The sequence below is a fragment of the Protomyctophum parallelum genome (genome assembly GCF_964188405.1).
Source record: "Protomyctophum parallelum genome assembly, chromosome: 7".
Taxonomy (NCBI): domain Eukaryota; kingdom Metazoa; phylum Chordata; class Actinopteri; order Myctophiformes; family Myctophidae; genus Protomyctophum; species Protomyctophum parallelum.
The window spans coordinates 10,169,549-10,194,773 of record NC_139705.1 but is presented as its reverse complement, the minus strand read 5'-3'; the positions used below and the strand labels follow the sequence as shown (position 1 = coordinate 10,194,773).

Sequence of the window (25,225 nt, the reverse complement as noted above, 5' to 3'; positions counted from 1 at the left end):
GGACCCAAAAAGCCCCATAGCTCCATAGAGGCCCATGTATTTTGGCCCAACTTCACCTAGACTGTATTACCTTAATAAACATGGTCATGAATACTTTCTTCTTCCAGTCACTAGTTTAAAGTCTCATTTCTAATGTCATAATATTATTTTTGGAAAATTATGGTCCCATTAATTAAAAAAATGACCATAAAGTCGCGTATGTTCTGAGGGGCGTGGCTACCGTTACAGTCTATGATCGGGATTCCCCTCCCACTCAAGAGTCTTCTCCTCCCACTCGAGTCAAAATAAAAACCAACGGAGAAAAAGGGGGGAAGTCCCGCCTCGTTGTCTGGGCAGCCAATGACCAGCTGGTACAAAACGGAGCCAGCCAATGGCCAGCTGGTACCAAACGGATCTAGAAAGATGGCGACTTACATCAGGAATTAGCATATCATTACAGGCTTCATTTTACGTTCATGTTAGACCCGGGGAACGCTTTGTCCATATTTTTTACAGTCTATGGTAGACGCATGCTGATCCGCTCAGTGTGGCGGCTGGCGAGCGTGCAGGCCCGGGCATCTAAGGACATCACAGACCTGGGTGGGCAAGGCCGGGCCAGGCCAGGCCAGGCCTGGGCCTTGGTCTTTGGGTCATGAGTCCTGGGGCGGTACCAGGGGCAAGGGGCCGACCAGCGGGCGGTACCAGGGGGCAAGGGGCCGACCAGCGGGCGGTACCAGGGGCAAGGGGCCGACCAGCGGGCGGTACCAGGGGCAAGGGGCCGACCAGCGGGCGGTACCAGGGGGCAAGGGGCCGACCAGCGGGCGGTACCAGGGGCAAGGGGCCGACCAAAGGCGGTACCAGGGGGCAAGGGGCCGACCAGCGGGCGGTACCAGGGGCAAGGGGCCGACCAGCGGGCGGTACCAGGGGGCAAGGGGCCGACCAGCGGGCGGTACCAGGGCCAAGGGGCCGACCAGCGGGCGGTACCAGGGGGCAAGGGGCCGACCAGCGGGCGGCATGGGTCGTCTCTCTCTCAGCTTTCTCTCTCCGCTGTCCTGCGGTCTGTCTCTCTGCCTGCTCTCAGTGTAATAATGAGTGATGTCAGTAGGAGGAATGAGTCAGTGCAATCTCTGTTCAGCTACAGATGATAGCTGACATGTCTTGAAGACATGCCAGTCCAACTGGCCAAGGGCTAAACATAACTGGCGTGCCACAGCTTGGCGTAGCATGGAATGGAACAGTTTGGATGACGGCTGATATGACTCACATGTAGACCTGAGCAGCAAACAGACAGTAGCAACAGAGACTAAAAATATATTGATGTATTTTTCATTCTGTGCGCGCGTGCGTGCAATGCACAGGTTATTTTAGGTTGATGTGTGCTATCATGGATACGCTAGTCGCTAGGCATGGTGGTTCCCATGGTGATTGGTTATCAGTGTTGATTTCGTCAAAACAAGTACAGTACAGTAGTGTACAGTACAATACAGCATGAGTACAGTACAGTACACAATACACTTTAGTACGAGTAGTACAGGAGTTCAGTACAGTAACAAACAATTACAGTATAGTTCCACCACTCAGTTCTCACAGGTGTGATTTTCACTGATAAAAACTAAATGAAAACTAAGCTATGATGACTAAAACTAAGACTAAATATAGTGATGATTTTGTCACCAAATAAAAACTAGCCTACATGGAGAGGAGATCCAGTAGAACTAAAATACTTTTATGTGCTCTGAAAATAGCAGCTCTACAAGCTCTTGTAGATTGGCTATTTTCAGCATCCAACCAAGTGAAGAATCGGGCATTACGCCACCATCAAGTCCTGCCAAAATACATTTTAGTCGTCCAAATCAACTGTAGACTTTGTCGACTAAAACTAGACTAACGCTAAACCATTTCTATTCCTAAGACTATGACTAAACAAAATGAACTGAGTCAAAATCAACACTTTCGGTGACACTACAGAGGAAGAGAGATTGAGGGAGATCTCATTCTCTGTGTTTTTAATTCACTGCTTCTTCTCCACTTGTTATAGCTTGTGTTTTGTTTTCCTCACTTCAGTTGTAGTTCCAGTTCATAGGAGGAGTTACTGAGAAAGGAAGCTTCCCATTACAACCTCTCTCTCTCTCTCCCTCTCTCTTTCTCTCTGTCTCTCTGTCTCTCTCTCAGTGTGGAAGGAGAGCCTCCATGTCCTGAGACTATTGCTTTCTCTGACGGGTCCTTCTCCCACGTGGTCCCCTTCCATCGCTATAGCAACATCCCCATCTCGGGGCCCTGTGTCCCGTGCAGCGCGGCGTGCACCCCTGGACCCTTCCACGCACACACACACCTGCAGGGAGGAACCATCACTCTCTCACAGGTAAGCACACTACACTGCACACACCTGCTTTCATTAACCCATTTAGGCCTGATGTCGGAATTTAAAAATAATCTTCTAAATTCTGACAGTTTTCTGACATACTGTACAGTACTTGTACAGTACTCGTACAGTACAAGTACAGTACAGTACAGTATGAGTACAGTACAAGTACAGTATGAGTATAGTACAAAATACATACTTCTAAATTCTGACAGTTTTCTGACATGTTTCTGTGTTAGTGGTGCTCAATTTTTCAAAAATAGCAGACCTACAAGCTCATAGCGCGCCACCGGGTGGCCACCTTGTAGATCTGCTATTTTTCAATAGATAAATTATAACATGTTTAAAATATAAAAAGGGGTTCCCGCTTAAAATGGGTTAACACATCCATACACTAGGCTTGTTTGATATGAATGGTTCAATATTCAAAACATTTCAGCAAACAGACAAAAAAAAACATTTTTGTCAATATTAGCGTCCAAAGAAATTACGAGTCAAGGCTTTTAACCACATGATCCCTAGCATCTATTCTAAGCATACAATCGGCACAAATAGGCAAATATTTGGCAAAATAGTATCATCATCATCATCATCATCATCACCTTTATTTATTCTGGGAAATACAGTTGAGGGCAAGCCCTCATTTTCAATGTAGCCGACGTTACAATTCACAAATACAGTCAAAACAATACAAAACATTATAAATCAGGATACAATTACAAAGGAACTTAAATGCAGAACAACCAGTAAAATAAATCAGTTGAAGCAGGAGCAATCACGGTGAAAAATGTTCTGGAGCATTCCTTTGAACTGACCGAAGGATGGCAGCCGGGAGCTCAGTTTTCAGGAGTTTTGAAGTTCGTTCCACGAGGTTGGGCCATTGACAGAAAAAGCCATGTGCCATGAAGTATATAAGTGTTTTACGTGGTTTAACCATCAATCATTTTGAACACATACTGTAACTGCTGGCAGCTGCATTCTTGAAAACTCTGCTGAATGGTGGGTTCCTTTTTTCGGCACGTCTATCATTTTCTTCACGCATTTGTTTTAGCACTGAGTAGATGTAATGGGAGGTCTGCAGTCATATCAAATACACTGAAATGTGTGCTGTAGCATATTCAGAGAAACTTGATAAAACAACTTGAAGTCACAGATGTCAATGTAACACTGAAACCCCTCCAGCTTCCATTAACAACACAAGCTGAGATTCACAGTGATTCATTCAGCGCCTACGGCTCATAGGGGAAGCGAAAACGAAATAAAAACATACGTGCGGTGCTATGAATGTGCAATCTGCCATTACATCATTAGCGATCGTCCCGCGACGATGATATAATTACACACAAAGACTACCACACACACACACACACACACAGTCCCACACACACACACACACACACACACACAGTCACACACACTGGTATGTACTCTGTATAGCTTGGAAGTAGGTGCAATAAAATACACAACCATTTGCATAGGAACACACACACACACACACACACACACGCACACACACACATACGCACGCACACGCGCACGCACGTTTGGATGAAAACAATATTGTTTTTCTTTCCGAATCTGCTATACCTTTGATCTATATACTGTATATAGTGTAGACGTATTTTACATAGCGCTTGAACAGAGAATATATTATCTCCATAGTCAGCTGTCATCTGAATGGGAAAGCTCCTGTTTCTAGCCTCATGCTGCTGACATGCAGTTCACGGCATACAAAAGGAGGTCTGTGGAAGCATTATGGTGATCGGTGACCAACATTATCTTAGCAGCAACTATTTTTATGGCAGCCGTTGCCAGAGGCATTATTGGGGTTCCGTTCATCTGTTCGTATACATACCGCACTCACACAGAATGTACGTACAGTACGTCCCATTCTCGTAAGCATGATAACTCAGGATGTCTACATTTCTTCAAATTGGCAGTTGGCACAAAGGTCCACTTGTACCCAAAGATCAAGATAACTATAGCCTTGGGGACCGTATGCCTTTTGTTTTCAAAAGAAAAAGAAGGAAAAAAAGCCTGGGAAAATGAGCAAGGAAATCTGGTCTATAGGAGTGGGAATGACATTTGTATTTTGCTAACTACCAAGAAATCCTTTGCAATATTTTGTTCCATTTATAGCCATTTTAAGTTCCCCGCAGCCATCTGGGATGCCATCTTGAAAATGACGGCTTTCTGGGGAGTATATTTTGGTAGACTTTTAGTATGTTATCTAGCATGACCAATAACCAACTGTAATCAACTGTTTGGGGGTTAAGTGCTATTCTTTCATATATTGACTCACCTAAAAGGTTTTGAAACAAAGTGGTTGTGTCCACGGATTCCACGCACAATGTCTTCCTTGGACACTCCTCCCTGTCGGGTGGAAACATGGTACAATTTAGAATTTAGGCATTTATCAGAAGCTCTTAATCAGAGCGATTTACAGTCAAGGTGCCCAGACAGACAGTCTGAGTCACGGCAACCACAGTGGTTATTGTTATTTTTGTGAACATTTTCAAGGACATGAATTGCTTTTACAGCACAATATTTTGTTTCTCATTTCAATGAATATTCACATTGGCAGATGTTCAAATGACATAGGCATAACATGACCATATATATTTGCACAGATATGGTGACATACTCTCAGGGTCAGCCCACCTTTAATGAGACTGCTGTGACTGCACTTTATCTGCAAGCGTTTTGAAATCTGGTTCATATTTAGTGATTGCCAGTCTGAGGGTGTCATTAAGATGTGAGTCAGTCATACGAGTTCATGGTAGCGTCCCCGACACGTTGAATACTAAACTTATTTGTAAAGTTCGAACGCCAACTTTTAACCAAACGTGGGAGAAACACTGTGCACGGCTGCACGCACAAATAAAGAGTGCACTCGCGCACGCACATGACGGATTATTATCGATCAAAACAATCCTTAGCGTCGCTTACAAAAGCATGTGTTGCACAGCATGAATGATAAGTAATCACCGACCTGGCAGGATAAATATCAGTGGTCCATATCCATTGTGTGACCTGCTTAACGAGCAACGGTAGGCAGCCGAGTAAGTTAACAGCTTAGTAAATTAATAGTCTACTGTAGCTGTGTGTCAGATGTTCTGTCTGAAGTAGTCAAAGCCAAGGAGAATGTTACAATTTAATTCACAATCGAGCATCTTGCCCTGCATCGAATATCCCATGATAGAACAGCAGGATAAAAACGGATAGTCTGTCTATCATCCATGCATCCATGAGCTAAGCGTCAAGCCCTGTCTAGGACCCACTTCCTTCAAAACTGTGGCTTTCTTGTTCAATAGTTAGAATCTTCAACTCTCACTGTGTCATGTTTTGACAGCGGCACTAAACATTTTGACACTTTGTCATAGTGATATTTATCCAGCCAGGTCGGTGATTGCTTATCATTCATGCTGTGCAACACATGCTTTTGTAAGCGACGCTAAGGATTGTTTTGATCGATAATAATCCGTCATGTGCGTGCGCGAGTGCCGAGTGCACTCTTAATTTGTGCGTGCAGCCGTGCACAGTGTTTCTCCCACGTTTGGTTAAAAGTTGGCGTTCGAACTTTACAAATAAGTTTTGTATTCAACGTGTCGGGGACGCTATCATGCTGCGTTCACTCTGACGCTCTGTGCTGCCTGCGAGGGAACAACAGACACACAGGACACAGCACATGAGCACAGAGTGCTAAAAGGGGGAGGGCCGAGGGCGGTGCGGTGGAAGCAAGGGGAACAGATCTTCAAGCTAAAATGCATCGAGCCTCTACACGTTGTTAGCTTGTAGATCTGCTCTTTTTTGCGAACGACATTCTGCTGTGTATTGGCAGTGATGGCTGGCTGCCCGTCAGTCTGACACTTCGGGATCGACTTGAAAGGTTCCCGCGAGCTACTGGTAGCTCGCGAACCCCTGGTTGGTTACCCCTGGGCTATAGGGTCCTCTGGATACCTTCCCTAATAACCATGAGGGTATTCTGAGGCACACTATTCCTTTCCCTTCCCCTCCTTTCTGTTCTCCACTCTATTTGTCTGCATATAATACTAAATACAGTAAGCCTTTTCCGCGCTCTCTGTCCATATATCCACTCTTCTCTTTTTTGTCTTCTATACCCCCACCCCTCCATTTTATCTATCTTCCCCTTCCCACTCTCCTTTTACTATATATATCAATATTTGTCCTCCTCTCTTCTCTCCCCAGCTCCCTTTGTGCAGCCCCAGCTTTGTCTCCCAGGGGCCTCCTACGCCCATCCTCCCCCCGAGCCCTAGTCTGGCCTGGGCACAGCACAGCCGCCACCAGCCTGCCAGCCTGGCGCTCCGCAAGCAAGAGGAGGTAGAGAGCAAACGCTGCAAGGCTCTCTCTGACAGCTATGAGCTCTCTACAGACCTCCAGGATAAGAAGGTATAGTCTTCTTCCCAAATGTATTCCAAGTCAAATGTGTCAAAATTGCCATCATCTTTGCTCAACGGAACAACCAACTGTCTATCAGTAAACACGGATAAACTGGACGAATTGGCAATTGCTTTGCAACATTGAGGAGCCTCAGTATAGTAGGTGTTACAGTATTCACGATTGTTAACACACGTTTTTCGGCATTCTCAAAACTGCACACACAAACACAAAAAATGCTAAACACTGACTCTCCTTTTCCATGATGACTCTTTGCCATCAAATCACTTAACTGTTCCCAAAATGGAACTCGTGTTTTCATTTGGTACATATAGCCATATTTTCAAATGACACACACATACCATTCATTGAGTACACACAACTAAGCATTGGCTACACACTACCAAGCATTTACAGCAGAATGAAGTGAAAAATTGAAAACACAATCATAGAAATGGAACACTAATGAATGAACAATGACTCCATGTAGGCCTACTTTTTCATAGTCAAACATAAAACAGCACACAAATATGCAGCCGGAAAAACGTTTTTATTTCTTTAAATTTTAATTTATTTTGTAAACCAGGGTGGGTTCCGTTCATATACCTTCTACCTCCAAGCTGAAAATAACTCCTAAAATAGGATTCAGGAAAGGAGAATAAGGTGGAAGGAATAGAACAGAAAAAATTTCTAATGATGCCAGCGACTGTGTAGTGGCTGAGATTGGGTTGGACCCTCTGGCTCATGGTCAAACCATGATTGAGCACATGGTCAACCACAGTTGCCCAGAATCTCATTAGATAAGACTGTTCTCCATCTTCTTTCTCCTCTTCCTCCTCCTCCTCCTCTTCCTCCTCTTCCTCTGCCTCCTCCTTGTCCTTCTCTCCCTCCTCCTCCTTCTCTCTGTCCACCTACTCCTCTACCTCCTCCGTCTCTTCAAGGTTCTTCATTGTTCACCAAACAAAACAGTGGCCCTCAAGTCTCTTTTATGCTGCAGTGCTGAATGCAAATTGCTCACCGGATCTTAATGTTTAGAGATTTGACTACTTGTGTGTTGTAGGTTTATGCTTTGAGATTTCATGTGAGAAGTGTGTGCAACAACTGAACATTGTGTGTAGTGTTTGGACAACAAGGTGATGTGTAATTGACATCAGAGTGTAAAGAAGGAAAGTCAGAGTCTAATGCAGATAAGAGAGTGTGATGTAGTGCAAATTGTGTCAAGCGATTAGGTACATGAAGTGAAGGTTGTGCAAATTGTGCCAAGTTTTCGATTTTTGTGTGTTAACAATCGTGAAAAACTGTAACAACCACACTCAAGACCAAATAAAAATACATGATAACCATAATTCAGTCAGGACAACTCATGAATGGATGAAATATTTGTATTGAATATAAAATGAGCAATATATTTAGTATTGTTTTGCAATTAATTGGATCTGCTTTAAGTTACTCTGATACAGCGCATCCCCCCCACCGGGGGACTACGAATAGTAAACAGCAGATTCAAAACGGCATGTGGTAACTGGGGTGGTGGTGGAGGGTGAGCACTGAGCAGCAATCGTTTAGCAAGACGGCAGTGGTGACGTGAGCGTAGCAGCATCAGCATGAGCAGCAGCGGAAACAAGCAGGGAGGAGTAGTGAAAACTTCCAGCTTAAATAAATAAAGCGGTCTGAGAATGAAATGAAATGTGTGATGTTTGGATGAGTTACCAAATGATGTGGAGCTGAGGCGGCCCAATGAACGGTAACAACTGCTGAGTTGCGCTGCGCATGTCTGTGCCAAGCGTGACGCTCATTAAGTCATAGTCCTCAAAGGCAGAGTCGTCTGGGGATAAATGCGAGGTCCTGTGCACATTAATATTATTAATGAATGAATGAATTAAATTACACAGTAAATTACACATGCCAGTCAGTTGTGCATATCTTTACGTCGGATCAATTAAGCAGCGGAGCGGAGCTTCTCACTCTGCGGCACACAGGTGACCCGAGTGAGATAATCAACTCTTCAACCCAATTGAACCAAAATGTACTGTATCTCAATTGATTTTCCTCTGATTGGTTAACCGTACTGATGTTGTTATCTCTGATAGGTGGAGATGCTGGAGAGGAAGTACGGGGGTTACTTCCTGTCCCGGCGTGCGGCCAGGACCATCCAGACAGCCTTCAGGCAGTACCGCATGAACAAGAACTTCCAGAAGCTACGAAGCTCCGCCTCCGAGAGCCGCATGACCAGACGCATCATCCTGTCTAACATGAGGATGCAGGTACACGCACGCACACACACACACACACACACACACACACACACACACACACAACACTGTACAATCCTCAGTGTTGACTTAAGTTTGAAGCAATTTACAATTATTAATGTTCCATCTGGTTCCATTTGTGTGTGTGTGTGTGTGTGTGTGTGTGTGTGTGTGTGTGTGTGTGTGTGTGTGTGTGTGTGTGTGTGTGTGTGTGTGTGTGTGTGTGTGTGTGTGTGTGTGTGTGTGTGTGTGGTGTGTTTCCAGTATTCATTTGATGAGCGACAGCCTCAGGGTCAACTGGGGTCAGAGGACATAGGAGACATGGAAGATTCTTTCTCCAAACAGGTAGACGCACGCACACACGCACGCACGCACACACACACCAGAGCATGTGAGCGGAGCGCGGAGCGAGCGAGGAGCGGAGCGGGGGGATTTTGACGTGAGCGCGGAGCAGGTTTTTAAATGTGTCAGATTGACTTCCGGAGCGAGAACTGTCCTCCGCTCCGAGCCGCTCCGAGCCGCTCAATGCACACGGCACGGCTAATTTACATCATGCTCCAAAAAAGACCGCATGTTGCTGCAACATGCGGTCTGAAACGAAGGCCTTCAGGTTTAATTAGCCAATTTCAGGAAAACAGCATTTTATTTTTCCCCCGTCATTTCTTTCTGCTGAACGGAGCGGGCATCTGAGTGTAGCCTCGGAGCGAGCACGGAGCGGGGAGCGCTCCATGCGTAAATGAAGGTGAGCGCTGAGCGAGCGAGGAGCGGCGTGGGGGGAGATGAACTTGAGCGTGGAGCGAGCGTAACAAAAGCCGTCGAGAGCTAAGAGCGGAATTATCGGCCGCTCCGCTCCGCTCACATGCTCTGACACACACACATACATACTACATATGTACTACCCTTTTACTCCTACTATTTCTACTTCTACTACTACTACTAACAATATTAAATATAGCTACAAGCAGCAATAAGACCGGGACGAAAATCTTTTTATGTAAAAAAAAAAAGCATATTATGAGCTTCAGTTCTTGACCATACGTATCACCCCTCCAGGTGAAGTCATTGGCCGACTCCATGGACGGCTCCCTCACCTGCCAGTCGACACACCGAGACTCCCAGGAGGACGGAGGAGAGGAGGAGGAGGAGGAGGGGGAGGAGGAAGAAGAGGACGAAGAAGACATATTGGAGGAAGAGGAGGAGGAGGACTTGGAGGAGGAGGTAGAGGAGGAAGCGTACAGACAGTGGAGCAACAGCAACACCTCCCAGCGGGGGGCAGGAGGAGGAGGAGGGAGGGAGAGGAGAGCTGCCGGGGGAGGAGGAGGAGGAGGGCTAGGGAGGAGGGCAGGAGCAGGGGTGAGGGGAGACAGCACCGCCACCTCCTTCAGTGACGTCACCCTCCCTTCCTCCCCGCTCTCCCGCCCGGCCTCCAGCACAGACACAGAGTACTGGGGAGTGGGAGGAGGAGGAGGAGGAGGAGGGGGAGGGGGAGGGGGAGGGGGAGGGGGAGCAGGGGGGGCAGCGAGGGAGAACAGCGCGGAGACGGGGAGGAGCAGCACGCCGTGCACGGAGTGTCGGGGGGAGTACCGGGGGAGAGGAGGAGGAGGAGGAGGTGCAGGGCTGGGAGAGCACCTCCCTGTGCTCACCATAGAGCCGCCCAGTGACAGCTCTGTGGATATGAGTGACAGGTGAGGGGAGCCAATCAGAGATCACTGATAGTAGTAGTAGTAGGATGAGTGATATTCTTTGGTTATAATGAAAAGTGCGTTTTTTTTCGCGATACGCTTGGGTTTCAGATATGCTAACGTTCATTTGCATGAGTAGGCTTCACCTAAATTGGCAGACACATTATTTCGCTTTTGTTTATTCAAGTTTATATGCATTTGAAATTCTATATATATCACGTCTGTTAGCTAGTTATCAGTGCAAGATGCAAAAATAAAGAGATAAATGCTGTGTGCGCAAATGTATCCAAATGGGTCAATTTGTACAGTCAGAGTTAAATGATCAACCATGATTTTTTATTTAAATATATCTGTCAACCAGCAGTGGCCATAATAAACCAAGATGTCTGCTTTTCAAGTTATTCACTTAAACTTACTGACTTGGAATACTGTGCTGTGTCTTCTTTTATCTATCTAACGTGATACAGTAGGTCTGACAGAGGTTCCATCGGCCGGCCGCCCTACGAACAGGACTCCACATCAGTAGGAGGAGACACGGTGGGAGAGGTGGAGGGAGAAGGAGAAGACAGCGGAGAAGAAGACAGCGGACAAGAGGAGCCAGGAGGAGGAGGGGGAGGAGGAGGTGTCACTGTAGGCAGTGAAGACGACTCTCATCAAGGGACGATCAAACACAAGCCGCCATCGGACGGGCGTTCTTCCTCCGCGGCCTCCGTCCCCACGGCCCAGGGACAGACGCGTGGCCCCACCGTCCCCATGGCGATGCCCTCCGCCCGGCCCCTGCCCTCCCTCCCCCACCCACACCTCCCCACCATCCTCCACCAGCACCACCAACTGCAGCACCACCTGTACACCGCCGCCCACACGCACCAGCAGCAGCAGCAGCACGTGCCACAGACGCACCCCTTCTCCCACCACCAGTACCACCACCACCAGTACCACCCGTACCACCCGTCGCCCCACCCCCACGCCCACCCCTACCCCGACTCGCCCTCCTCCCCTCTCCCGACGCCGCCGCCTCCCCTCTCCCCTCTCTCCCCTCTCCTCCCCCCTCTCACCCCCCTGACGCCCTCCCCCTCGCCCTTGGACGCCATACACGCCCTCCACCACCACCACCTCGCTCACGCGCAGCACTCGCATGTTGCGCACTACCCGCACGTGCATCCACACCACCCGCACGCGCACCTCCTGCTGTGCTCGGACGGCGACAACGAGAGCGTGAACTCGACCACGACCAACACCAACTCCAATGACGACGCTACCACCCTCAACAACTGCAGCTCTGGCTCGGCCTCCCAGTCGTCACGTGACAGCCTACGGGAGCCAATGGGGAGCGGAGGAGGAGGCAGCGGGGGTGGAGGTGGAGCGGGAATGGGTGGAGGTGGCGGAGGAGGAGGAGGCCTGGGGATGAAGGCTCGTCAGAACTGGGACTCTCCTGCATTCAATGAGAGCAGTGATGATGTCTCTCAGAGGAGACAGTACCGCATAGGACTCAACCTGTTTAACAAGTAAGAGAGAGAGTGTGTGCGTGTGTGTGTGTGTGTGTGTGTGTGTGTGTGTGTGTGTGTACTGTATATTGTGCATAATTGCACCTTCTTCCCACGGTATGAGAAAGAAACAGCTGTTGACAATGAAGGTATTCACAATTCACATGGGCCCCAAAATAGCAATTTCGAGTATGTATTAGGCCTGAACAATAAATGGGAGAAAGAGAGCGAGGAAAACAAGGCTGCAATGTCCGCCAGCCCCATACAAACACTCAACACACACTTTGCTATCATTAGCGCACACTGTTTACCTCTCGCCAGAAACGTTTACATGTCGGGAGCGACGCGGTACAAAGTCACAAATGACATGCAAACTTTGGATGGCTGAAGATCCACCAATGACGAATGACAGCTCTCCTGGATTCTGACTTATGGAGTTTTGAAAATCCTCCTCAGATTTAACGTCCCATAGCTGATGGTGACGGAGGCGTTGCATAGCAACCGGATCAATGTAAAAAGATGCTGTGGGGCTCAACCATTGTATACACGGAGTATACATTGGCGTCCAACCCGTCCGTATATATACGGACCTAGCAAATACCATCCCCTAGCTGGGGCATATACGGACATGAGAGAGAAAGAATGAATGACCTTATAAAATGTTGTAGTTATCATGTAAACAGTACACAGAATATAAGCTTGACTTTAAAAATATTTATTCTACTAATTCCTCCAGTTACTGAACAACATGTTGTACTTATTAACGTGTGTGTGTGTGTGTGTGTGTGTGTGTGTGTGTGTGTGTGTGTGTGTGTGTGTGTGTGTGTGTGTGTGTGTGTGTGTGTGTGTGTGTGTGTGTGTGTGTGTGTGTGTGTGTGTGTGTGTGTGTGTGTGTGTGTGTGTGTGTGTGTGTGTGTGTGTGTGTGTGTGTGTGTGTGTGTGTGTGTGTGTGTGTGTGTGCGTGCGTGCGCGTGTGTGTGCGTGCGTGCAGGAAGCCTGAGCGTGGCGTCCAGTACCTGATAGAGAGAGGCTTCGTGTCGGACACTCCAATCGGCATCGCCAGGTTCATCCTGGAGAGGAAAGGTCTCAGCAGGCAGATGATCGGAGAGTTCCTGGGAAACCGACTGCAGTTCAACAAGGATGTCCTAGAGTGAGCGCACAGCATGTTCATATTCATAATAATACTATAGTGTGTATGGGTGTCTTAATGTCTGGGGCAGGGGTCTATGTATGGGGGTGTCGTTTTAGGACGAATGTGTAAACAAGGATCCGTCTCTCTGTCTCTCTAGCTGTGTTCTAGATGAGATGGACTTCTCCGGGATGGATCTGGACGATGCTCTGCGGAAGTTCCAGGCTCAGATTAAAGTCCAGGGAGAGGCCCAGCGGGTGGAGAGGCTAGTGGAAGCCTTCAGGTAAACTGCCTGGACGGGTTCGGATGCCAACCGATGCAAGCTGGGAATCAAATCAAGTTAAAAAACTGTAGTCAGCAAACTTCATATAATTGGTCCTCGCTAATGTTCATTATAAGATTTCTGTTCGGTCTGTATTTCAGAGAAGGCTGTGGACAGTTCAGAAACCTTCTCCCTCTCCCTCCCCTCTCTCTCTCTCTCTCTGCAGTCAGAGGTACTGTGTATGTAATCCGGTGTTGATCAGGCAGTTTCAGAATCCAGACACCATCTTCATCCTGGCGTTTGCCATCATCCTTCTCAACACAGACATGTACAGCCCCAACGTCAAACCAGAGAGGAAGATGAAGATTGAGGACTTCGTCAAGAACCTCCGTGGTTAGATGCAGACACATAGACATGAATGCACACACTCGCATCATTAACTAATAGTATAACGTGATCATATGATATCTCTGTTTCTATGTGTCTATGTATTATACCAGTGTCAGTCTTTTATGTAGACTAGTCCTTACCCGTTCTGAATATATGTACAGCAAATGATGTTCAGTGTGGGTAATGTGTTGTAATAGATCACATTACTGATAGGGGGGACGGGGAATTGTTTACAGATGGTCTTGGGAAGTTAGTAGGCTACTGTAGTTTCTTTTGCAAGAAAATGCTGCAGTACAATCATAAGTATACCATTGATAGCTTGGTATTGTGGCTGCTTTGGAGAGGTTATCCTTTAAGATGAATAATCAGTTGGATAAATATGATTTGAAGTGGAACGTGTTCCTCAGTCATGTTGCAGGTCCTTTGGTGTGATCCATGGTCAGGCAATGCCCTTTTGCTTGTTTATTGTATTAATATACATAGTCCTTACCCGTTGTATGGACTATTGCCCCCCATAAATATATTTAATTGCTCTTCATTATAATATATTTGTGTCTTTTTTGTGTGAATAAAAACAGCACTATAACATGAAAATATTTGTATAAATGCATGGTAGGGAAATGTTTTCATGGCAAGGACTGTAAAATGTACACTTATTAGCCCACAGACCCCCATTTGAAAAATATGAAAGACCCCAGTTTGACATGCAGCACAGAAAGTATGAGCTGTCGCACAGGTATTCCCAAATGTACAGTGTGGGTAATGTGATATATATATATATATATATATATATATATATATATATATATATGTATGTTGAGGAAGAATTGCTTTAATATAGACTTGTTCACTGGAAATGGAAAAACAGTACATCATAGTCATACATAGAACTGAAAGTCTCAAACAGTCATTGTCATGTTAGTAGTGTAGTAATTGCATTTATGTATGTATATACCTGTTGCATTAGTGGTGGACTGGTTGTTGTTGGCAGGGGCAGCAGCGCGAGTGAGACGCTTACGCTTTGTATCGCAGCTCCCAGAAAGTGAAAGTGATGGTCGTTTTCTTCGTGGCATGTTGTTTGTTGTATGTAGTAATTGTGTCGATGCGTAGGCTACTGTTACTAAGGTGGAGTGTTCGGTGGTCCGAGTTGTTTTCCTCGTGTGGGTCTGATGCATAGGTCTGATGCCTGCCTGGGGGCGATGTGAACTGTGAAAAAGGGGAAGTGCGTTGGAGAATGAAAGGGGAATGTTGCGCCGGAAACTGTGTCCCAGTATTAATCTGTGTCCGTCCCAACATGCATTTCACTGGTGACACTGGTGACACGTGATTTGTTCAGTACCCCCCTTGTGGTCGCGGGGGGTACTTCTCCCTGGGTGCGGTTGGATTATTATTTCATATAAATGGGTGATGTAAAAACAATATCTGTACAGTAAATATGACAGTTGCGTCGGTAAAATGTAGCCTAGCTGGATTCTGGGAGCGTGCAGATTTTTTTTGGCATGGAGAGATGTGTGCTAATAGTGTGGCTCGGTCGGAGATAGACCACGGACAAATAAACGGGTTTTTATTCACTAATCTTATTGAAAAAATGGCTCCGTTAAGACCTCCATATTATTATGGTCAATGCCTGTGTGAAAAGTGGGAGCGATTGGTGCAGGCAATGAGGAGATACGCCGGTGTTTCTGACATTCAGACATTGTTAGAATTATAGTATGATTATGCGGTTGACACGCACTGACACTTTGCATGTGAAATTAATGTACAACACACTGACTTTTGTCTTTTGTGTGTTCATCTTTTTATTCTAGCACCTTAACTAACGTCCTTAACTCATTTACTGCTATAATGGTTTCAGTCTGTAGCCCCTTATTTAGAAGACCCCAAAGTTCACCCCAATGAACCGGAAGCTAAATCGGCTGAGCTAATATTGGCTACCGTCTTTTCGTAAGTCATCCAAAGTGTTTTAATATTCTAACCGCGAGGTAGCAACGATTTAGTAATGAGCCACTAATCTGAGAAATGATTCAGAGAAGAAAGATTTTTAGATTGCAGATGGCAGGGGACGAGGGGGAATCATTTCATTGACGGACCACAGCCGAGCCAAGCTTTACCTAGAGACGGAGACACTCTTAGATGGCATCTTAGGTACTATGTGTAAAAAAAAAACTTTTGTTGTAGGCCTACTTTTTGTGCAAAAAAAATAAACAACATTTAGTTGTACTTTGTACTAGCAAAGAAGCTTTGCTCAAACGTTCTTTTTGTCCTGCCTTGATCTCCTTGTCGTCGTCAACCCTCTTCTTCCCTTTCTTTTGTCTTGGAAAAACGGCATGATGGGAATTATATGCACATTCACTCACTTTTTTAGTTGTAAAACTGGGATGTTACAATAAAGCTGATTGTGATGATCTGTCTGTGTGTGTCTCTAGGTGTTGATAATGGACAGGACATTCCCAGAGACCTACTGGTAGCTATCTATGGACGCATCCAAAAGTGGGAGTTAAGAACCAATGATGACCATGTGTCTCAGGTCCAGGCTGTGGAGAGGATGATCGTTGGCAAGAAACCTGTAAGAAGTTACATGATATGCATGACAATTAACAACCAGTGGTGTAAAAAGTACTCAAAATTGTTACTTAAGTAAAAGTATCAATACTGCAATATAGTTAAAAGTCCGGAATTCAAAATGTAAAATAATATACTATAAAGTTATTGGCATTAAAATGTACCAAAAGTGAAAGTAGTCATTATGCAGAATGTCCTGTTTCAAGTTTTCAAATGTATAAAGATCTTTTGAAAATAGCAGATTTATTATTATTATTTATTTTCAAATTGCCGAAATGAAGTGGTTAATGTATGTTTTGTAATCTACAAATTAACTAAAGTTTTCAAATATATTCGGATCCTAGATGTAGTGGAGGAGTACAAGTAAAAGTATTGGAAATTGGAAATACTCCAGAAGTATCTCGAAATGTACTTGTGTAAATTTACTTACTTTCCACCACTGACAACAACCACTGCAGTGATTTGACAAAGTGCAGTCATTGCTCAGTTGTGTCGTATAATGGTGTTTGCAGACCTTGTCTCTGGCTCACCGGAGGCTGGTGTGTTGCTGTCAGCTTTTTGAGGTTCCTGACCCAAACCGGGCTCAGAGGAGTGGAGTTCACCAGAGAGAAGTCTTTCTGTTCAATGACCTACTTGTGGTAAGACATCTACATTGGTTGTGTGTGTGTGTGTGTGTGTGTGTGTGTGTGTGTGTGTGTGTGTGTGTGTGTGTGTGTGTGTGTGTGTGTGTGTGTGTGTGTGTGTGTGTGTGTGTGTGTGTGTGTGTGTGTGTGTGTGTGTGTGTGTGTGTGTACGCGCGTGTGCATGTGTGAGGTATTACTTGACTGAGAGTCTGGTCAGACCAAGTGATTCTCTCTCTCTCTCTCTCTCTCTCTCTCTCTGTCTATCCTGATCAGGTGACGAAGATCTTTCAGAAGAAGAAGACTTCAGTCACTTACAGTTTCAGACAGTCCTTTCCTCTGGTGGAGATGCAGACTCACACCTTCAGCAACAACCGTTAGTAATGAATATGTCTGTCTGTCTGTCTGTCTGTCTGTCTGTCTGTCTGTCTGTCTGTCTGTCTGTCTGTCTGTCTGTCTGTCTGTCTGTCTGTCTGTCTGTCTGTCTGTCTGTCTGTCTGTCTGTCTGTCTGTCTGTCTGTGGTATCTACTATAAGTGTTTTAGTTTAGTGTCAGATAAATGTGTGGTATTTAATCTTGCAGTTTGTGTGATGACTTGTGCGTGTGTCTTTGCGTGCATGTGTGCATTCGAATGTCTTGGCAGAGTGTCTGATGACAGATTGTCCTATCTGACTCATCCACTCATTTACACATGGTGTGTTTGTGTAGGTGTTGTGCGTGCCTGTGTGATGCAGCAGTGTGTGTGTGTGTGTGTGTGTGTGTGTGTGTGTGTGTGTGTGTGTGTGTGTGTGTGTGTGTGTGTGTGTGTGTGTGTGTGTGTGTGTGTGTGTGTGTGTGTGTGTGTGTGTGTGTGTGTGTGTGGTGTGTGTGTGTGTGTGTGTGTGTGTGTGCGTGCATGCATTACATGACTGTATGAGTAGAGATGGGAGGATATAAAAATATATCTTTTAGCAGGATAAACTACTCAAGATCATTATATCGTGGTTGTGGTGAATGTCCAGTAACATTAACATAAGCGTGGAAACCAGAACAGTGTTTTTACTAAGTTAGGTTCAAAGTTGTACAGTTCGACTGTGCTACATTGCCAGTTGGACTTTCATATAATTAAAGAACAGACGTGCACATTTTGTTTAGTTTTTTATCCAAGAGGACATTACTATTTATGATTACTTGAATTAAAGTAATGTTTGATGATTGTTGTTTTTTGCCTTCATTCAGCAGCCCTTGCTCTATCTATGTGAATGTTTGGACATAGGTATATTATTTCTAATTATACATGTTTTTGTGATTCATTGATGCTGGATAGATTCGGATACTGTACATGTTTCACTAAATGGAGAGATGTGCTGCGACCGCTGGTCTCCCCACTGCGGCAGGGGGGCCGAGTCGGCAGAAAGCTAAATGTCAAAGTTGAGAAGTTCATCTCGTGAGGCAGAGCAAGCAAACCAGTCAAAAAGAAGCGCACTGTGCTCTGAAGCAGAGGGGCAGACTAGGCTCGACACCACAGAAATTGACAACTTTATTGAAGTAGTGAATATTAGTTGTAAGTTAACGTTATAAATAGTTTTAGGTGTGAAATTAATCTTGAGCAATCAAAATGTCTAAAATGTTTACAAACTATTATTAAGCATCGAGTATGTGCACTTCTCTTCCCAATCTTTGAGCTTCCTATAGCCGAGCACATCTGCTGACTTTGAACCTGCTCTGAACCCCGGGAGCTGAAGCACAACTCGTGTACACATAAAGATGTCACTAATACTGTACCTTGGCCATGCCCTTTTTTTAATAGCATTCTGCAAATATTCTCACTACGGACTTGCAGCTGCTGGTGTGAATTCAGCGTAAAGGGGTGTGGAGTGACCACCCTTTATGTGACCCAAATTAAAATACATCCTCCTGTCCCCTTTAGACTATCCTCATGGTATCCGACTGTCGGCATCGAACCCAGGAGGAGAGAGGAAGGTTCTCATCGTGTTCACGGCCCCCAGCCTGCAGGACAGAGCTCGCTTCACCTCTGACCTCAGAGAGAGCATCTCTGAGGTGCAGGAGATGGAGAAATACCGCGTAGAATGTAAGTATACTGTCCATTTATTAGTAAGAGTACCAGTATTTGTTGGGTTGGCAGTAATAGTATAAAACTGGGGGTGTTTTCTCTCTCTCATTCTCTCTCTCATTCCTCTCTCCAGCCGAGTTGGAGAAGCAGAAAGGAGTGATGCGTCCTGGCTTGTTATCAGGAGGAGGAGGAACCGGAGGAGGAGGGCCTGCCTCTGATGGAGGCGGGGTCAAGGGCGAGACAATGAATGGCACCCTGAGAGGGCCAAGCCTCGATGACACATACGCCTCTGTGGACGGACTCAAACGCACAGCACTCAGCTCCTCTCTGAGAGACCTCTCTGAGACAGGTACTGTGCACACAAACACACACACACACATGCGTGTGCACGCACGCATGCACGCGAGCGCACACACACACGCACACACACGTATGCACATACGCATGCATGTGCACACGCACACACAATAATAAAACGTCTTGATTATTTCCCAGTACTCAAATAAAAGGGCCGATTAAATACAGATTCTTATTTGTTTCAGAGAGTTTCTTCTGGTTTGGGGCCTGCATTCAGAATGCATTGTGAGCCTGTGGGACAATTCAGCTGCAACTATCAAATTATATTCGTAGCAATTCCTCTGCCAATACTTTTTTCAAATAATCCTTTTTTTGATGAAGCACTTACATACAAAATCTACTTGATTTTTTAAATAAATTGATTAAATCTATTTGTTTGTTAAATGTTGCAGCCCTGTTGGACTTGACAGTCCATTTGTGCCACAGCCTCCTTGATAATGATCCTTGGATATTAATTGCATAATGTAAAAAGAAAATTGTACAATTTAAGTGTTGAAAAGCTGTGGACACCTTCAACAGTACACCTTAAAATACTGGCTTTGACTTTGTCACCGGGCCACTTGCATCCCTCACCATCTTCCTTGGCAGTCTCACTGAAGCACTTCTCTCCTATCAGTCTGTCTCCTTTTGCCAAATGGAAATAGTGACCATTTTACCACTTCTATTTCTAAACATAAATAAAAAATAATCCTTCACAATCACAACAACAGTGCTGGTGTAACTAAGACATTAGCTTAGCGTAATTCTAGTGTGAATTACATTACCGAGGCGTTCCATGTTCCAGGTGATGCCCAAATATCCCGGATATTAGTGCAAATCAACCGGTGCTGTTAGGTGGTGGTGTTTTTTGTTCACATGACCATAAGGAGATTCCCATTGTCCGCACAAATCGGCATTGTTAAGCCACAAGGGAGGGAGAATGAAAGAGGGAAAGAGGAAGAGAGGGAGTGAGAGTGACAGAGAGCCTATTTCACGCACATGATAATCCAGTCAATGCTGCGTACCGAACCCCAACAAGCTGCTCGACGTGTCACGAAGACTCAGAGGGAGGGAGAGTGGGAGAGATAAACCTATATCTCGGGGATTCCTGGCCAATGCTGGGAACTAAAACCTGAACATGCTGATTGACACATAAGCTTTTGAGGCGCACTGTCAGCACAATAACCCCAGCAACGGCAGGCTATTTCTGTTGTGTTTTATAATAGACTTTCCTTCCAAAAACCCTTGCCCCGCCAATAATCTACGCTTTTTTTCCTTATGCTTGCCTTGTGCCTCTGCACCTCACTCACCTGCTGGTCTGTGTCAAGGTCCATATTGGCTGACATTGTAACCAATTAGAGGGCTCTAGAATAAGCAGCTGTGACATCAAATGAAAAGTCAAGGGTGATGAGAATGCATCGTGTAACGTGCTGTTAAAGTCCTTGAGCTCCAAGGAGTACACTTCTAGTTTAAATTTGAAGTGATACTGTCACGTTTTTACCTCAAGGAGGATGGGGTGTCCAAGGCCGGGGCCCCGAAAAGTATTAATCCGGACCTTATTAGATGCTGATTAGCCCTGTTGTTTAAAGGTTGTTGTTAAATTATGTATTTTACAGTGAGTAAACCTTTGAACTGTGTCCTCTCACAAAACAGACAATGCAGTAATACAAATGTAATACACAGTAGCTACTAGTAAAGCTATCTAAATCTAATTCTAAAGTACTGATGTTAATGATATAAATGGTGCTTTGTCTCCCTCTAATGGTTAGCTATGGGAATTCCATATAAGAGTACTGGTCCAGGCTGTAGACCTTTAAGTTAGCTTATAAGTTATAATAAATAATAGTGGTGAGCATTTGTTAGAAATACAAACAAAAATGAATGATACAAAATGAAGATTGAGAGCTTAACATATTTACACAAGAAACACACGCACGCATGCACGCACGCACGCACGCACGCACGCACGCACGCACACACACACACACACACACACACACACACACACACGGACACGGACCAAATTTTATATTTTATCAGAAATATAAAAATAAATACATAATGTATTACATTCATTATACATGTTTAATAATGCTTAATTCTAAGACATTGGCATATGAATTAAGTGAATCAAACTGGAATGATTATTTTACCATTTTGAATGAAGATAAAAATCATCTGCCGAAGACACAGACGTTTCCTCTCTCTCTATCCTCCATGGCCTTGTAACCGTGCCTCATTCTGATTGGGTAACAGGGAAGCGAGGTCGTAGGAACAGTGTGGGCTCATTGGACAGTACCATTGAAGTAAGTCACGGCGTCAGGTTGTGATGTCACCACTGCATGGCGTGGCTTTGTTTAGTTTTTAAACACTTTTTGTTGTTGTGTGCAATACATAATAACAACTTTCCATTAGTTTCAAGTTAGATCTATATATGCATGGAGTGTGAAGATAACATAAGCATGCACGATTGCGTGATTGCCTGTAAACCTAACCGTATCATCTGTTATTGTCTGCATGCATGTTGTTTTATGCCAGATTTATGCTTAGATGTGTGCTGTGACAGTGTCACACACCTATAATTAAATTAAGCATAAATCTCGCTTGACTACTTTCACTTTAATTTCACCACCACTGCTCAACTAAACAGCTAACTTGCAGAGTTTTCACTTGTTCACCGATCACATACTGGTAAATTACCTCCAGCCACCAGTAAAATGCTGGTAAGTTTGTAGTAACTTTTTGCCGTTAGCCTATACTGTCCATTGATAGAATACATTTAATTTGTTTGGCTAATGGCCAGTAGATGACCAAACTTGCTATGTTTTTTGCATTATTATCTAGACTAGAATATAGTATATCTGTTACAAATAGATTATAGTACGGATTGCCATTTCTCCCAAACAAACTTGAGGCAGTTTTTTTTTTCAACTGGTTTTCTTGTCTAAGGTCATTCATTTTACCAGAGCAAAGAAACATATTGACATCAATACTGTGTGTCTGCTCGTTGGTATTTGAGCAACATGGCCTCTCTTCCTCTTTGCCAGGGTTCCATCATTAGCAGCCCCAGGCCTCACCAGCAGCGCCCCCTGGCTGGTGGAGGTCATCCCTACTCCACCACCTCCACCTCTCCGCTGGCAGCGTCAGCCTACCGGCCATACCGCCCTACTCAGAGCCCCGGTACGGGGGTGGGTGGTGGGCCGGGGCTCTGTCACAACCCGGGTGGGCCGGGGGGGTTACCCCCCAGCTCGCCCTCCCCCTGCACCATCCCCTCCGCCTCCCCCCTCCACCACCTCCACGGAGGGGGGGGCGGGGGGAATTTCTTCGGCAGCCGGCGGGGCAAAGTGCCCGGTCCCCTGATGATGGTGTCGTCGCCTCCTCCGCCGCAGGGGGCGGGACCGGGTGGAGGGGGCGGGGGGATCGGGGGGCCGCCGAGCCCGCTCATGATCGTCTCTCCGCCCCACTACCCGGCCCCGGCTCCGCCCGTCCCCGTGGGCGGAGCGTCCCCCCACTCGCCCTGCCCCACCTCTCCCTCGGTCAACCATGGTGGCGCCGGCCAGTCGGACCCTGCCTCGGGGGCGGGGGTGCCTTCCTCCAAGCTGCAGGCGCTGCACGCCCAGTACTGCCACAGCAACAGTGGAGCGGGTGGAGCCGGTGGGGGGGGAGTGACGGGCGCCGGGGGGGGGCAGCAGCCGCAGAACGCCACCCCTCCCCCGCCCTACCACCACCACCACCAGCGGTACCACCACTACGCCCCCGCCCCGCTCCACCACGCCCTCTCCCACAGGGTCTCCGGCCCCAGGAGGCAGGGGCCGGGCGGCGGCGCCTCCCACACCCAGCTGATACAGCAGCAGCAGAGGGTCCAACACGGCCACTACGGCCTGGGCACGGGGTTCACCAGCCCACCCCCTCTCTCCCCCCACTCGCCCGGCCCTCCCTCCACCCCCGTCCCGCCTGTCTCGCACGCACACTACCACTCCCACGCCGCGGGGAGTGTGCGGACGCTGGGCGGCGGGGGGGCGGGGATCGCAGGCGCCAAGCTCCCGCTGACCATCTCGCACTCTCAGCCCCACCCCGTGGCTCACGCGCCGCCGCACGCACACTCTCACAGCCACCACCACCACCACCCCGCCGTGCAGCACACGCACTCGCACGGGCACGTGCACACACACTCCCCGCTCAGCCCCGGCGTGCCCGCACCCTCATCCTCCTCCCCCCACTTTGTGTTCTCCAGCCCCGCTCCTCTCCCGATGCCGTCGGCCCGTCTCGTCAGCCAGTACCCTCCTCCCCTCGCCTCCATTCCGCCGCCGCCGCCCCACTCCCCCTTACCTCCCCCCCTGCCCCAGACCCCGCTGTCCCCGCACCCGCCGGGAGGGGTGATGGGAGGCTCCGGCCAGGGGGGCGGGGCCAAATCGAAGCCAGTCAGCCGGATAAGTACGGTGGTCTGAGGAGGAGGCGGCGTCGGAGAGCGGTGTTACCTCGATACCCCAGTGTCCACCGGGGGGCAGTGGTGAGAGGCAACAGGAGGAGAGGAGGAGGCGCCGGTGGACAAATGCAAGTGTACCAACATGGTCGTGTGGCGAGGAGGAGAGGAGGAAGAGCGGGAGGAATGAGGAACTTGCTCAGCCTGTGTTACTTTCACATCCAGTTTCCTCGTAAGTAGACCGGCGGTGGATGTCAAGCTCAGGCCGGGTCCTGTCTTAATCCCTACATGGGTGTGTACGCTGTAGAATCCTGACTGTTAATTTAACTGTGGAGTGCACAAACTCTCTGAGTTACAAGTGGATGAATTAACACTGAGGATTTTACCGTTTATTGTCAACAAGGAAAGCTGCCATAACATCAGGATCTCAAACCATCCAGCTAAAGAATTGAAGTCTTCTTTCCATTCCTTAAAGGTTATACTAGTCTCATGTTACCTCTCAGCCTAGTGTCCTTCTGAGGACTTATTCACAGGTGACTCAAAATTCACTTCCTGATTCAGCAGGATCGGCCATATTTGTAGTTCTTTATTGCTGTCTAACTTGGCCATATACCTGTTGAAGGAGAGACTACAACAAGCATGGATTCCTTTGTATTGAGCAGCGATGAGTTAGTGGTGCAAATCAGAATGGTGAGTCATTGTACTGTAAAGGGTCATAATGGTTCAGGGACCATTTGATAAGGGAAACAGTGCCTGAGAATTTGAAACACTGGAGTTAGCTCTCTGAGCTAATGCTATGGACATACAGTATGTAGTATGTACACTATCTACGGTGTCCCTAAAGGGACATTTCAGGGTTTTAAGAAAAATATAATATGATTTTTCACAAGTTGTTTGCATTAACATGGTGTGGTTTATGTGTCTTAGATTAGACATGCATGACCAGTGAGATGATTGGATGTGTCAATGCATCTGTGGTCAGTGTCTTATTATACAGGGTCTTTTGGTCAGATTTAAAGTCCGCCCATCCAGAATTGACAATTCATTAAAAAAAAGGACTACATTCACAAATTATTGAATAACTTGTATTTGCTCATTTCCTAACCCACTCTGAATACAAGCATTGACAAATAAACAGCCTCAAATCACATTTAACTGCCAGTAGTTTGACTCTATGACTCTGTGATAAAATGTCCTTATAATTGAAGGAATGGGTATTTAACTTGTAGTGAGTACGCTATTGACACACCATAGTGCATGTGTCTACACTCTACAGGGTGCTCGTCACTGCAA

The 25,225-nt window shown here is 46.5% G+C and overlaps 1 protein-coding gene across 1 annotated transcript in view; it reads left to right on the top strand.

The window, feature by feature from the left end:
• The window catches only part of LOC310861919 (IQ motif and SEC7 domain-containing protein 2-like), a gene marked incomplete at both ends in the record, with an annotated part of 118,298 nt that extends 94,341 nt beyond the window's left edge, over nucleotides 1-23,957 (top strand). The window contains 17 exons of the mRNA XM_083769655.1: nucleotides 2,152-2,320; nucleotides 6,584-6,751; nucleotides 8,830-9,003; nucleotides 9,256-9,336; nucleotides 10,045-10,223; nucleotides 10,359-10,676; nucleotides 11,144-12,178; nucleotides 13,149-13,307; nucleotides 13,447-13,569; nucleotides 13,775-13,941; nucleotides 16,365-16,504; nucleotides 17,013-17,138; nucleotides 17,397-17,496; nucleotides 19,030-19,191; nucleotides 19,307-19,522; nucleotides 21,766-21,815; nucleotides 22,557-23,957. Coding sequence (XP_083625781.1) covers nucleotides 2,152-2,320; nucleotides 6,584-6,751; nucleotides 8,830-9,003; nucleotides 9,256-9,336; nucleotides 10,045-10,223; nucleotides 10,359-10,676; nucleotides 11,144-12,178; nucleotides 13,149-13,307; nucleotides 13,447-13,569; nucleotides 13,775-13,941; nucleotides 16,365-16,504; nucleotides 17,013-17,138; nucleotides 17,397-17,496; nucleotides 19,030-19,191; nucleotides 19,307-19,522; nucleotides 21,766-21,815; nucleotides 22,557-23,957 — 4,768 coding nt within the window. The remainder of the gene's footprint in view (nucleotides 1-2,151; nucleotides 2,321-6,583; nucleotides 6,752-8,829; nucleotides 9,004-9,255; nucleotides 9,337-10,044; nucleotides 10,224-10,358; nucleotides 10,677-11,143; nucleotides 12,179-13,148; nucleotides 13,308-13,446; nucleotides 13,570-13,774; nucleotides 13,942-16,364; nucleotides 16,505-17,012; nucleotides 17,139-17,396; nucleotides 17,497-19,029; nucleotides 19,192-19,306; nucleotides 19,523-21,765; nucleotides 21,816-22,556) is intronic.
• Nucleotides 23,958-25,225: the final 1,268 nt, after the last annotated feature.